Consider the following 15,913-nt stretch of genomic DNA (forward strand, 5'->3'; position numbering starts at 1 on the left):
TTTTTTCATTTTCATATTAATGGCTTTTGGATATGCAGTCGGCCTTTTCAGCAAGCCAAGACAAAGAATGGCACACAGTTTCTGGGTGTAAAAACGGTCAGTTCCTCTTTCTGCTCCTGCCCCCCAGCACAATGTTGCAGTAGGTGCATTACCACAGGCACAGTTGTTGAAGGAGATGTTATTTGCACAGTACCGAATCTTGCAATAGGATTCCCTAACAAGAGTATCTGGCATAAAAAGAGGCTGATGGGTGCCTCTGTCCGCCTGTAAGCTCTGGCTTTCAGGACATGCAGTTGACAAAAACTGCATCTTTTTATAAACAAAACTTGTAAGATGTTAAACCTCCTTGTCTTTCAGTGACATTTAAGATATTAAATGCATGCATTTTTTTTTTAATTAGCTATAATTATCTTTAAAAGCTTCAAATATCCCTATCTATTCTACAGTTATAATGGAATCAATTTCTTATTCAGAATAAATTCAACACTGAAGAAAAACCAAGTTTCTCACATCCTCCTAAAATTACAGCAACTACTACTAAGTACCCTGTTAACATCCATCCCATTTCTTAACTGAACAGGAAACCAAGTCTATAACATAGCTGTACACAGTTTAAATACCTATTTCTGCCTTGCTTCTCTCAAGCTCTTGGTGCTATTTCAATGATTGGACTGAAATTTAATCCCTTTTTCCAAGCAAAGTAGCTACCAGTATTGAAAAACTCTGAGATGAAATCTGGGTAACTGGTTTCCATTCCTACCAAACCAGCAAACTACAACACACTTCAGTGTGATGCCACTAAATGTGCTTCTCTTATTTCAGAACTAAAAAGTATCCTCAACTCTCAGATTCATGATGACCAGCATATGAAAGTACTGACCAGAGACTACACTTCATATATTCTGCTAGATTTGTCACATTGACCATACCTGTGCTATAATGACATGATAAAAATTAATCAGAGATGCACAAAAGCCCCAGGGAGAAAGTCTTCACACTTAGTTGGGGCCATCCAAAAGCTGCTCTGCTCCCTGGAAAGGGCACACAGAGGAGAGAGCAGCCGTATTACAACATCCAAATTTAACCTGTAGTCCACCAACACAGAAGACTCAAATAGCAAGGGGTGACAAGCAACCAGAAGAGCTGGTCTGTCACCTCAGGGTCCCCCCTGGGATGAAATGAATTATAGGCTCTGTGGATGGATACCCTTCCATACTGGATAATGTAAAGGAGGGTATATTTCTGGCAGTGAGCTATAAGACAAAGTGAGACCATTATCAACAAAATTTGTTGAATCAAGTGCACATGCCTCACAGCTAGATGTGAATGAACTGGCAGCATTATGGTCAGAACAAGGCCTCCTGCCCTAGGATCCACAGAACAACGCCACCTTCAAGGGCTCGCACAGACTAATGGTTCATTACTGTTGTTCAGGAACAGAGAGGTTTTGTATTTGGAATCTTAGGCAATTCCACTTCCCTTTTCTTTGTTTCAACCTCAGTCTATTCTGGTGCAAAGTCTGGTTTGAGTAAGAAAGAAAAAAAAAGAAAAAAAAAAAAGAGGTATCTTCTACTAACACCGTAAGTGTATTGTGATACATAAAAAGTGCTCCGAGCTATTTTATAATCAACCTGTCAGAATACACACAAAAGGTTATATGCAAAAAGCCAACATGCTCTTGAGAGATCCTTCTCTTCCACATACAGTCAGCCTGATCTGTATTCCCACAGCTGACTCCAGTGAGGAAGAGATCTGTTGCTCTACTTTGGCACTACTGCGAACACCTGGCTTGGCCAGGATTTCAGTCTTCCCACTCATAGATGCTGAGGGAGCCATTTCGGAGAGATCGTGTGTGTGTCTGGATGCATGTGCACACAGATTCAAGAGTTTGAATTCACACCAAAATCCTGTTCATCTCTAGTTGGTGACAGATTTCACAGCAAAGTTTATCGTGACTCCTGCTCCCGTGTTCTGTACACAACCTTTTATGATAACTGTTCATTTAGGAAGCGTATCTTTTATGTGTACAATTTTTTTCTCACCTTGTCCCTCCTCATATTATCAAATGTCAAAAGACATAAAAGCCCTAAGAAATTCACTCTCTTGCAATGGCCAACAGTTTCAGATGTTCAGTTGCATTTTATCCATCCTCAGGCTGGGAACCTGCCAGGACACAGTACGCTTAATTCAAAGATGCTGACAGGGATATCTATGGTCCCAAATGATTTTAAAGCTCACCAGTGCACAGCTCAACTTCAGTTATTATAGATTAGATATAGGCTTATAGATTGAAATTTCTCACTGTTTGCATGGATGCTAAAAATCAGTATTCACAACCTTACAAACTTACAACTAGCAATAAGGTAAGAGTCTGAAATCACAAGTTACATATAGTAAGCAACTGATTTTCTTGGATCACCACTAAGCAAAAAGAGTAATGGCAATACTACTAAATAACATCATATTTCTGGCTTCCCTGAATGCATCCTTTTTTCCCCACAGTGTGAAATGTGGTCTATTGAGATTAGTCTGTGAGAAGTCTGAGAACTTATATGCTGTTTTCTGATGTTTGCAAGCCACAAGGAGCCCTACCAACTTGTAACCACCTGGCTACAGAACTTCTAGAAATGTTAAAGACAGTCAGCATTTCCAACGTGCATTCTAAGAGGCTGCTGAACATATACTACACAGCTGCTCTGTGCATAGGTATAGCAAAAGCCTGTTAGTTCCAGGATGCACTGAACCAGTCTATTGCTTCTGTGGCAAGCACACTGCTTCTGAAAGCAGAAACTGTGCTGGTTTGCTAAGCGTGACAGAAGGAACGGTGCTGCGCGGAGACCGCACGGCTGGCGCTTCCCAGGGAAGCTGCCAAAAGCTGCAGGCAGATTCTGTATCAGGTATAAAGGTTATGTACAGGGGAGAAGTAGTATTGGAATGCTCTCACCCAGATGGGGAGCACTCATTCAACATGAAGTATTTCTGGGGAAAAGAATAAAACACAACACAACATTCTACTTAAAAAAAAAAAAAAATATTAAATGGGTATTGGAGCCAGATTTCAAAGTCTCAAAACAGCCAACAATGCGGATTACCAGCTCTTCTCAGCTCTGTAGCTCCCTCCAAAACTATCGCACACAAGCAGGGTTTGTATTCTTCATGCCTACTTTTTAGACTAGGAAAACATAAAAAAGATACAAGAACATTCACCCTGAATACTTGGAGAGCAAAATGCGTTGGCGGTGTTTTGTTTTGATTTGTTTGGGCTTTTTATTTTTTTTTTAACAACTGAAGCCATCTCTTTCCCGTTCAACAACTAGTGTGTTATCCTACTACTTGAACTCCTCTCTTCACTACCTCAGTGTGTACATTAATTTCTTCACTCAGCCATAAGAAAGGTTACGTGCTTACAGGTATGCACTAATTTATTCAGTGACTTCCCACATCCTGCAGGAGAAATGCAATTCTTCTGCCAACAAATCACGGATGACTTTCAGGTTTAGGGCATTTTTATCTTCCATCTGCTTTGTGATGTCTTCTCAGCACGTGTGTTTGTTAACAAACAACATCTTGAAAACGAGGCAGAATACAGAAAGCACAGGACAGCTCTGAGCTTGTCATTTCTTTGCACCCTCACCAAAGGTGCACCACCTGCCTCACTGTCTCATCTGTATTGTGTAAGTAGAATGCAAATAAAGGAAACTATACTCTTACTTACACAAATAAGTGCTCTTTTTAATTTTCCTTGCTTTTTAAGTAAAAAAAAACCAAAACAAACAAAAACAAACAAACAAACAAAAAAACCACACCAAAAAAACCCCATCAAAAACCCAAACCAAAACAAACGTGTCCATCAGCCACAGTACCTTTCCCCCAAAGTCCAGGCTGCAGACAATCTGCCACAGTAACAGCTGTGTGCACTTACAGGGTCAGAATAACATCCATTTTCCCAAAGAAATAAATCAAGATACAAAAGATCTTTTTTTTTTTCAAATAAAGCATTATCTAAGGGAGCAGTGGCAATATTCCAGCACATCTGGATCAGTCTCCCAAAATTACTCACCAGTGATTCACATATCAGTCTGCCTTTCAGGTTTTTTTGAATTTTTTAAAGCCCTTTCCTTGCAAATCTTTTGACAGTCTCTGTCTTTCATCACTACAACAAACCGTATCCATTTAAATACCATTCCAGCTGCTCTTCTTGGTGCTAAGAAAAACAGGTAGTAAAAAACCCTGTAGAAACAATGAACAAGTTCTGGCAGCTGACTGCTTCTGTGCTTCACAACAGGTAATGGAACAGCACTATGTGCTTGGGAAAAGCAAAACAAAAAAAGTTTCCCCCTAAGAACAGTTTACAACAGAGCACTTACATTTTGTTTAAACAAGCAGTTCTGGAAGAATATCCGCAAGGAAGCATCTAACAGAAAACTGATGGGGGAGCTACATACTCATGTCTAGAGCTAAAAAGTAATTCAATCCTGACCTCCTTCAAAGACCAACGGCCTTTTGAGTTTGTTTCAAGTGCAAAGCAGATGTTTCACATACAAAAAACTCCCATACTTATCCTCTAACAAAGTTTTGCTGAAAAACCCTCTTTTATATATAATTCTCCTCTGACCAGATCTTTCTTAATATAGGGTGAAGAGAAGACTGACTTTGCCATGCTGTGAGATCCAGAAGCCACACCTAGTGTGAGCAGTGAAAACATTGAACAGGACCTCTAAACTGAAAACAAGTAATCTACAGTTGTTGAAATGTGCCATTGCCTTTAACCAAAACCCCTTACTGAAGTTCTTAGTTTTGCTCTAGCCTATTCCACCCTCACCCAAGAGCTTATAAGTTTGTATGATCTGCATTCCGAATCAAAGCAGAAAACTGATCTGGTTGAAAGCTGAAAATTCAGTATGTTTGGCTGAATTTTCTTTTTTTCCTGGTATATCAGTTCAACCTTTGCAGGAGAGTAAAAATTGCAAACTGACATTATCTGACAAGGTCTTTACATTGCCAAGAACCACCAATACACAACATCAAAATGCAACGTGTAAAAAAGAGAAATAAAATTAAGTCACTCTGGACAGCAGGGCTGCCTTAAGTAGGCCTGGGCTTCTGCCATGTGTTCAGTCTCCTGAACCACGCCAGTCTAACCTCCTGTCTAACAACTCAGTTAACTGCACTCGTGAGCTGGTTGGACTGAAAAACAAACAAACAAAAACCAGCCAAACCAAAACCTCACCAAAAGCACACAGTACCTCCCCCTGCAATGTTGTCTTTTTGCTGTATCAGTTCCCTGATCTGACCCTCCCCCTTTCCCTGTGCCTGAACAAGCATGTGTACTTGCACAACAAAGGAGGTAGAAGCTGCTTGTGAAAGTTAAAAAAAAAAAAAAAAATTCATAAATGAAAAAATCCATAAACAAACCAGCCACCCTAACCCAGCCCCCAATCCACAGTGAATTACAACCCAAAACTCATTATACAATAGCAATTTCATGACTTCCTGTGACAAGGCTCTGACAATGAAAGTAACACTGGACAACACTGGTTCTAAAGCTTGAAGTTATGACCAGAATTTAGCAGCAGTTTTACCTCTTTAACATGGGTGTGAAAGGACACAGACATGTCCAGCAGGATCTTGCGCTGCTCCACACGCCTCACAAAATCCTGTATCCGGTCCTCCAGCTGATGGGCAGCTTGGTAGATCTCCTCTGGGTCACACTCCCCAGTCTGAGCGAGCTGTTCCGCTGCCTCTAGGAGCTTGTCTGCATTGGTGTACGTGTTCTGTGGAGAAACCAGTTCGTTTCACAGGATTAAACGAAAGAAAATTCAGCCAGTCTATTTTAAAGCCACTCCACTAACAAAAATGAAAAGACAAAAAGGCCCTTGGAATGTATTTTTCTTCCTTCTTTTTTAAAAGGTAGTAGAATATAATCTTACTAAAGATTTTGTTATATGTCTAGATATGTCATCATTTAACTGTGAATGAATTCATTCCTTAGCTCCTTATTTACATCTATCAAAAAGTCTCCTTGATACAGAATTTTGGAGCCTATTTGTTCCTCCTTGGAATTAGTATTTTCTATTCATAACTACAATAAAGATCAGCCTAAATGTATAATTACTTGGAAACTGTCCTATTTCAATAGTGGAAAAATCACCACAGTCATGGCCAGAAGACTTTTTAAATTTTTATTATTAGAGGTGAGAAAGTCCTAGCTGCTGTTAGAAATGCTTAACATCAAATCTCCCAATCCAGCAGGAAAGATGGAATGTGGCCAGACACAGAAGTAGGAAATTTCTCTCCATTCTTACAAAAGTAAGGTTTCCAAAATTCATGTGCCAAGTGGATCATCATTTGTGAAACAGCACCAAGAGGAAGACTTATAAGACAGCTATGGCCGAGTGTCAAGAGCACTGTCCCCTTATGTCATAGGATTAAGAAATGCAGAACAGCAGTCCTACAAGAGACTTGGGTTAAAGCAGAAAACAGACTGGGAGAATTCTGGTACCTTAGGTGCTGAGAGTACTATGGTCCAGAGAAGAGAGATATTTAAGAGTTCTTAAAGCTTAGAATCTGCAGCTATATATTTCTCATTAATTCCAATCAGGACCAATTCCAAACATTTTCTATAATTTGATCATAACCTTGAGTTTTCATGCCTTAAAACGGTTCTCAAAATGGACTCATCAAGAAAGCATAGGAGGATGTTAATCCCTTGAGTAAACAGGTTGAAGCCAAGTCTGCACTAAACAAGCTTTGTTTACGTCACCACATCAGGTCTCCTGATAAGTTTCCACCACGGAGTATATGAAAAAAAAATTCTTAACAATATGAACTACACCTTTCTCTTTTGCCTTCTGCCCTTCCATCTTCTCCCAACCTCAATCAGATCAGGTAAAACACTGCTTGCCAAGCTAAATTAAGCCTATGCAAATGTGCTCTTCTTTGCCAGAAATATAGTATCACACCTCTAATTAACATCATAATATCCACAAAAGTTAAAACCAACCCTAGCCCAAAACTTAACTAAGGGGCAGGAAATAAGAGCGCTCCTCCAGGGTCTCCAGCAAATTACCTGGCAAGCTCAGGACACATTACATGACTTAGTACAAATTTCATATATCTGGGGTGAGGGGAGAGGGAGAAGGGGAAGAAGAGACCCTTCTTTATTTTTCCTTACATAAATATGAATTAAATCAATATTCCTCCTTTATTTTGACTATGTGCATCTTAGCCCTTTGTTAACCTTCAGATTTTCAATAGCACAGAGAGGTAGAGAACCCCTCCCCAGTTTCCCTGGGAAAGCCAGCAGAGACTAGCACAGGCCTACCCCTTTCAGCAGGGAGTGCACTACTCAACACTCCTGATCACTGGCTCAGGCCATGTTGGCCCAGAACACACTCTCATCTGGGCTTTGGTGTTTTGACTTCCACAGTTTCAGCTCACATGTGTTCAAGAGGCAAGGCTGAAGAGCCTTAAGGCGCTGCTCAAACAACAACTTCATCAACCCAGAGAGCCACACCCAGCTGCAGATGTCTGAAAGAGAAGTTTCCCATTTTAATGAAAACTTTATCTCACATGTGAAGCATTGTTTATGAATTCCAGGAGTATCTCCTGTGGAATGCAGGCCCAGGCACATCAGACTTCTCCTTCTGTAAGCTGGATGGTGAACTGCCTGTACTTAGAAACGATCACAACCTAGATGCTGCTTCAAAAGGGGTTGCAATTCTCAAACTTCAACAGTAGACACATGCTATATTGCTAAAATTTCTCCCCCAAGTAGAGCTGAAACATAATAGAAATCCTTATCTTGGTAGATAATAACTGCCCTTTGGAACAGAAATCACAGCAAATAGGCTCACTGTGCTAACTACTGCCTTTCCCAGCTCTCTGCTTACTTCTAAACAATGCTTGGAGGAAACAACTAGTAATGTGAAGGTTTTGAAAATATTGGTCCAAAAGGGTAGCCAACAGTTATAAAACAGGTGGTTAGGGAGAAAGGTGTTCTCCCTCGAAGCTGCTTCTGCCAGTTTCCTAAACTGACAAAGGAGCCTTCACAGTGACAAATTCAATACAGTTTTCAAACAGATGAATACTTCCACAGAGTACCTCTGTGAGCACATACTCCCCAAATCCCAGGTGAAAGGAATCAGCTTGGTAAGAGCTTCAAGAAGTCCTCTAGTCTATCCCTCTGTGCCCCAATGAGCCATCAACTGTACTCAAGTCTTTAACAGGTATTCTTTTCCATAATGCTGAAAGACTTTCCATAATGGAGAGTTCACCACCTTCCCCAGCAAAGTATCCCATCACTTTCCTAGCCTTCCTAGTGAGAAACCTTCTCTACATATCTTCAGAAAAAAACAAACACGATATCTTTAGAAAGAATAAGAAGTGACACATCATAGAAAAGTCAAAGGTTAAATTTGGGAGAGACAGTGCAGAAATGACTGCTACTCTATAAATACAGAAACAGAAGTGAGTGGAGGTACAGACTGAATTTCATACAAACTGGAGTTTACTGCACTACGGAGAGGGAAGAGAGAGAAGCACATGGACGGAGGGAGATTAACAGAGGTACACAAATCATTAAAGGCAGAGAAAATTAAGATAGATTACTCAAATACAGTGGATGCTATCACATTTAAGCATCAAACAACACACTTAAAATGAAAAAGCAAAAGTACTTTTCATCTAAGGAGCAATTAAATTGCATAACTCATTGCCACAGGATCTGGCATACATTCCAAGAGCATAAAGAAGTTAAAAAAGTAGCTGGCCTAATTAAGAGAAGGAAAGTCCATAATGTGACTAGTAAAACACTGATTCTGATGGATCCTTCAGTTCCAGACATCAAATAGGCCCAGACAGCTGGGAGGGTAAAGGTAACTTTTTAAGCATACAGTCTCTTTTCTTTCTGCATCTGCTGATAGCCACAAGATACTGTAAGACAGTGACTTTTAGTTTGATCTGTTATGGCCATTCATGGGTAAAATTTTTCACTCAGATGCAGTCTACACCATGGAGAAAAGAAATTACCTGTAGGAAAAAATCCCGCTAATTAATTCTCACCATACATCTTTTTAAAAATGTTTTTAGAGCACAGACTACTGTCAAAAAGCAGTCATCAGTCATAGTTGTAACAGGAGAAGCTGACTTAGAATTTCATACACAAATGCATGGGGAAGTACAGTCATACCATTGACCTGCATCCAGTGCTTCTAAGCTAAAAGACTGTGCCTCTAAGTCAACCAGTCATATAAAAATTTGGACTCTTGACACTTGAACTAAATGGTCTCATGAACACAAAGAGAGGGGAAAAAAAAAAAAAGGGTAAGTAGAAGGTGAACTGGACAGGCATCACAAGAGAAGAGGAACACCATTTTACAATAGTGGGTATAAATCAAAGTGTATGTGTAGCACAAATGTCAGTACATCAGAATTTAGGGAGGATTATTAGCTGGCAAAGTTTTGACTATCTAGTGTTTCTGGAGTGGTAACAGTGTGACAAATAAAGAGAAACAAGCCTTCATTTCACACAAATTTTAAAGTGAGTAATTTGTGAGCCCACAGCCCATTGACTCTGGAACATCTTTTCTATTTGACGCACAGCTTATTTTAACATCTCTTTGAACACTGCTGAGGAATTGGCACCTCATTCACATTAAAAAAGAATGAGGGAGGAAGCAGAAAGGAAGGAAACAGAAATCATAATTCTCACTCCTCTCAAAATCAGGAGTTAGCCTTCTGTCAGTAACATTTGAACATTACTGTTGACTCCCTGCATTTGATAAAACATTGCCATGCCACTGACAGTTGACAGTTATTCAACTTTGGACTAGACCTGACTGAAAAGCTCAGACTATGCCTAAGAAAAAAAACAAAGCTACAAAACAAAACACAAAAAACCCCAACAGCAAAAAAAAACCCACCCCAAAACCAAAACACAGTGAAGACCTGGACCAACCAGAAATGTAGGCAGAGAATAGATCAGCTGAAAGTTATTCATGCTTTAACAAGGACTGCAGATTGCTGTCTTATACTTGAACATAATCTTCCTTATAACGACACCAACAAGGAATGCCTTTTGGGGCCTGCTTACATTCAGTTTTAGAGCAAGTAAGAGGAACAACTCAGAGGGTGTGCCTCTCCTGGCAGTCACCACAAATTCAAGAGTTAGAGATGAAAAAGCCCAACTTATTAGATCATTTTGTCCATCCTTCTGTCAGTGGAAGATAGTCCCCTGTAGTATATTTAAGCTTTTTGACCACTCTAAGTTTTCAGTATCTCCAAAAATAGAATCTCCACCCATCCTCTAAAGAGATCATTTTAAACTGTGGTAACATTCAGTTTTAGGAAGTCTTTGCTAAGTATTTGCTTTACGACTTTCTAAAGTATAACATAAATTAACAAGCTGCTTTTTTTAGCAGTTCACATCCCTCTAACAGTTCTACACTCTTCATCTCCTTTGGTTGCTGAGATATTTTTTTCTTCTTTGCTCAGCTAACACAGTATTAGGTATGAGAATATTCAGGGTTTGTTAAATGTCTTACAGAAATAGATTCTTGCTTGTCTGACTCAGAAAAATAAGTACTTCCACATGGAAAATATTACGGATTTTACTAAAAATTATCATCCATGCGTAGGGTAAATACAGCATTTGTATATACAAAACTAACAACACTTATTCTTCTCGAAAATTTTATAAGGAAGGCAATACTGAGGAACCTTTCTGATACTATTTCAAGTTCTCAGTCACTGGAGTGCTCCAAGATTGTATTTACAAGAAAATTTTATTAACAGCTTAATCATCAATTAGACAATCTACAACCACACTTCTGATGCATCCTCTATAGTAGGTGTCACTGCTGAGCTCCTGCATAACAGTGCACAATTTTCTAACAACATGTCTTCTGTTTTCACTGAAGGACCACTGTATCAACCCGACCTTAATGAGATTTTTTTTCTTGACGAATCTTAAGAGACGTTTGCTCCTACCAATCATTAAGACTGGAAAGACATTGCATGCTACTAACAGGGAGGATTCTAGCCTTCAGCTTCTCATGGGTTTTATTCACATCATGCTCCCTTTTCGAGGCTGCCACCCAAACCAGCATCCTCTGTATTCTGTATTTTCCCTGTATTCTTTGTGTCTCTAGGTCTTTGTGTCTTTTGGTCTGACCCTTTTTCACAGAATAGTGTGTTTTGAAGTTCTATCATCAGCTCCACTTAATGCCAAAACTAGAGTATTCCTATGGAAAAAGCATTGGTATCAGTGATTCAGAACAGGAGGGTATATGCAAACTCAATCGTATTTAAGGAAAAACCCCAAAAGCCAGGCTGGCCAGTTTGCTGGCTCACCTGGTTTCTTAGGAGAAAGATATTGTCTATTGTCTCCCCGCATCAGTCTGTTGTGGGGATCTGGGACTTCCTCAAGCTTAAAATCAGGAAGCAGAGCTTTCAGTTCATCTCTACCCACTCTTACAGGCTGCACAAAAGTTTAAATTCTAGAATCCCATGGAATTAAGTTACTTTAAATGGAAAGATGCCATTCTTCTGTGACTCAACAATTGATAGCACATTGTTGAAAACCATAAGAATAAATAATATTTAAATAATAATAAGCCTCTCACTCTCTGTAGGACTATGACAGTTTGTCTTTTTCTTAGTGAAGCTGGAATGCAAAGGAGAAATGAAATAAAACCTTGCAACAGAAACGAAATAGTCCATTCTTGGAATATATTATTTGAATTTTTGAAATTCAAATTTCAAAAATTTGAATTTTTTATAGTGGAGCTCCCTCTGCCCAGCCCTTCAGTGCCATAACAGGAGTTTTTCGTATTTCCATGCAAGTGTACAGTCCTTCATGGGATTTTTTTTTACCTGTGCAACCTCTTCAAAGTCTTCATGACGTTTCTGCAAAGCTCGAGCTCGATGCAGGGATTTTCCCACTCCAGTATGTTTGCTAAGAAAAGCTTCTCCATGGTTTTCAATCCAATCCAACACCTGTGGCGCAGAAGAGACACACACAAAAACTATGAGTGGACGGACTGAATGTTGCAACAAAAAGAGAATGAATCAGGAAACTAAGCTATATATGGACTGCTGATAAGGAACTCTGCTGTTGGATTAAAACTTAGTATTGCCATTGAAGGACGTTAATGACATCTCATTAACTTTCCTCAGGGCAATAACTAGCTCAACCTAGCTAAATGTTATACTTTAAGATTATATGTTTATTTTGAAGCCTACCAAGGATGACTTCGTTTCTGCACGTTCATCAATTTGACAGTAATCTGATCCAGGTGGTGAGACCCCTTGTGAGGGTGTCTCTGTCAATCATTTATGCCTTCATCTGACAATTTTCTGTAATGTAACACTAATGGAGTCTGCACATTCCCCCACAATGCTAGCGAATAACATACTGAAGTTGCACTTTTGAGAAGTTGCTTCTCCTACTACACATTAAGTCAAGACGATTCAGTAGAATTTAACACAATAAAATTAGTTTTAATCATTACAAGATGAACGACAATGTCTGCATTCAGAATGTAAGAAGGCTCTTGCCCCAATTCTGAAGCATCTCCTCAAAACATAAGATAGTCATAATTGTGCATTGTAAATTTTATAGCTGCAGAAATGCAGAACAAAAGACATTTTAAGGACATTAAAGCTTCTACCACAATGCCTGGGCTGACAGCTTTATAAATAGTAAAAACTGCACATGTAATTAGTTCCTGCCAGTTAACACAAAGGATTACTGCACACATACCAAGTTTCAGATCACTGAAGGAACAGAAACATCTGCTCTCTCTCCAAAGTAATACATCTTAGCCATATCTTCATTCATTCATTAGCTACAATGCATACGGTATTTACTTCTTTGGAAGATACTCAGAGGCTCAAGAATGCTGCTCAGAATTAAAGACAACTGCACATCAGCAATTTTCTTAAGTCAGCTAACCTTTTTTATACAGTACTTATGTAGTGGTGTTGAATAATTTACTTAACATTTCTCTCTAAAACCTGAGTATTTAGTTTCCTTTTGAATATATTTGACAGAAGTCTGTACTTTATCTCTTATCTACCAGTGTCCTTCATTCTTATTCCTGAAGTTGCGTAAAGATTTTTCTTCTTCCCTTCCCTGTAATGAAAGCATTTGATACTTGGTGTAACTAAAGTAGTTTGGTTTTCAATTAGTTTGTTTGGGATATTTTTGGTTAATTGGTTTGAGTTTTGTTTGCTTGCTTTTGTTTCTTTGTTTTTTTTTTTTTTTTCTAAACTGACTTGAGGACAATTCCTGCAACATCACTCATGGCTACATTCCATATATATGTAATCCCACACACTATTCCAACACAAAACATCTACGCTTTCCTGTCTTTAGTGGAAAAATCAAACCATCTGGTGTGATTTTCTCATTTATCTTGACCGTAAGATCTTTTTTGGTTTGCAAACTCTCTCCTACTGGACGTCTTCAAAACAACAAACGATCCTGTAATGCCATATAATACAGCCAGCTCAAGTCACCAACACTTCACTAAACCTCCATACTTCAACTTACGCAATGTTTTTCCTAGTAAGCATTGCCAACAGAATATCATTGTGCTTTAGGTCAACGTGAATTTTCACTTGCTTCTTCCAAGGGGAAGTATAGATCAGAGAAAGTGAGTGAATAGCCAAATATGGCCTCAGTTATCGGTAAAGCTTGTATTATCAATACTTTTGATTAATTTTAGGAGACTACTCTGCTTTTCTCAGTATAAAAACAGCGAAAAGAGACACATGTTTGGATGAGAGAATTGGACTAGATTAGATTGTTATAAGTTAACAAATGAAATCAACAGCAAAATCTGTCCCAGAAAGCATGGGTTGAAAAACAAAGAGCAATCCAGGGAGAATGACTTTTTTCTCCAAATAATGCTCATTAACTTCTCAAGAGAAGAAATTATCACAGAAATCCAGTACACAGATCATGACATAAACCAGTCAACTAGAGAAACACTGCTGCCTCTAAGTGAAATGCATCTGAATACAGGTCTTAGTAGTGCTGAGCCTTCTCCATTCTTAACAAAATTGAGAAAGCACTCTTTATTTGGGAATTTCACAGCATGTAAAGGCAGAGTCACAGTTAAGGTATGCCCTAGCCCACCAGTGAGAGCTTTCGCACAACACTTGATCAAAGGCCAATACCATTAGCAAGCACTGATATTAACCATTTAGCAATCCTAATGCATTTTCTTCCTCTTCCTGGAGGTAAAAGCTACAGAAACCATCATCTTAACCCACTAAGGACTCCTACTATTACTGAAAGCACATGGCATTCACTCTGGTAGTTCAGTAACACACAAGACTTTAAGAGACTCAGTACTTTTCAGTGAAAGGGTGAACAATATTATCCTCCACTACAGCAAGTTGCTTTAATGATGCAATTAAAATCTAACTGCAGTCTCAGCAGAACCATCCCTGTGCCCAGTACAGGATCTAGAAAAATGCTCCTCTGTCTAGCACCAATACTGAAGATATGATAGAGGAAACTGCTATGGAAAGGTAGCTTCGTTTTGATAAATTCATTGCTCACAGCTGTAAAGTTGGTATTTACAGAAACAAACAAACCAATCTTCTGCAGATTCAGATTTTTCAGACTCATTTTCACCAATCTTTCCCACATTATTATCCAATCCTTAGCTCCCATCCTTGCCTACTTTGCACACACTCACTTTCCTTATCCCCACAACTTACTTGGTGCTGACACAACATTCCAAAGGGGAAGATGGCAATCTCTGCATTTCTAATCTTCCAGCAGTTCAAATGTTGAAATGCTCTCTCCCAAAAAGAACCTTTTTACACTGGAACCGCCTCAAGAAGCCACAAAGGAATCACCCAGTGAAATCAGTATTATGTTGATGCTGAGCAAGTAGCAAGCACATGTGGCCCACCCTTCATTAGTCAAGGCTGGAACAAGTGACTATTACAATAACTTGTGTGGAGTCTTTGAGGCAGGCAGATGAAGAAGAAGCAGCAGCACATTTATCCAGAATGGACAGAAAAGACTCCCAAGGTCAGTAAGAGCCAATAAATCTATGTTTTGGAAAAAAACCTACCACTAATCTTTGGCTTGCAAACCATCAGGGGTGTTTTTCAGGCCCCCCAACTTTGATGATATGTCAGCAGTATCACTCTACTAGAAGCATCATCTTTATATTCATTTTTGACCTTTCGTGGCCTAGCAGCAAAAGCCCTCACCATACTAGAGCAAGTCTGCTTTGTTGCTTCCTGTCAGAACTGTCAGAGCCAGCTCCTTTCCTCACATGAGAGGCTGGAGTGTATTATCTGCTCGGAAAGCTCAGGAATAAGCATAAAAAGCATGTTCTAGTAGAACAGTTGAATGCAACAGCCAAAGACATGACTTTTTTTTTAAAATTAAAACACCCTCTGTTTTTTTGTGTTCATGTACAAACTTACCAGGAACTACATCTCCTGGCATGTTTCTGCTATCTAATGTCCAACTCAGAATTCCATTCAGTTTAAGACTGGCATAGGTTTCACATTTCAAATTTCAGATTTGCTGTAATTCACATCTTATCTACCATTTTCAATATTCCATGTGCCACTTCCCTTACTACTTGCTCCAAGAAATTAGCAGATGATTCTTGGTGTACACAGCCGGCACCACAGTGTTTCGTTGATTTGGGAAGCTCCACTAGACACACTTTCTCAATACTGAAAATACAAGACACAATTAAAAAACCCAGCAGTTTCCTAAGGTGGAAATAACACAAAATGAAGTACCAGCTCAACACAGCCAACTCCTTTCCCCAGCTCAGCTCTGTCACTCACTTAACACTCCCATGAAGTGATTTATTTCATTAATGCAGCATAAAAGTATGCCAGCAGAGGGAAGAGGAGGAAATTACAGACT

The 15,913-nt window shown here is 39.2% G+C and overlaps 1 protein-coding gene across 1 annotated transcript in view; it reads right to left on the reverse strand.

Moving 5' to 3' along the window:
- Positions 1 to 15,913, reverse strand: part of LOC103772200 (triple functional domain protein) — a gene marked incomplete at its 3' end in the record, with an annotated part of 66,697 nt that overhangs the window by 12,473 nt on the left and 38,311 nt on the right. Inside the window, exons 9-10 of the mRNA XM_008939522.1 lie at positions 11,875 to 11,997; positions 5,583 to 5,774 (exon numbers count right to left, since the gene is read on the reverse strand). Coding sequence (XP_008937770.1) covers positions 5,583 to 5,774; positions 11,875 to 11,997 — 315 coding nt within the window. The remainder of the gene's footprint in view (positions 1 to 5,582; positions 5,775 to 11,874; positions 11,998 to 15,913) is intronic.

Source organism: Merops nubicus, unplaced genomic scaffold, assembly GCF_000691845.1.
Source record: "Merops nubicus isolate BGI_N331 unplaced genomic scaffold, ASM69184v1 scaffold5184, whole genome shotgun sequence".
NCBI classification, from domain to species: domain Eukaryota; kingdom Metazoa; phylum Chordata; class Aves; order Coraciiformes; family Meropidae; genus Merops; species Merops nubicus.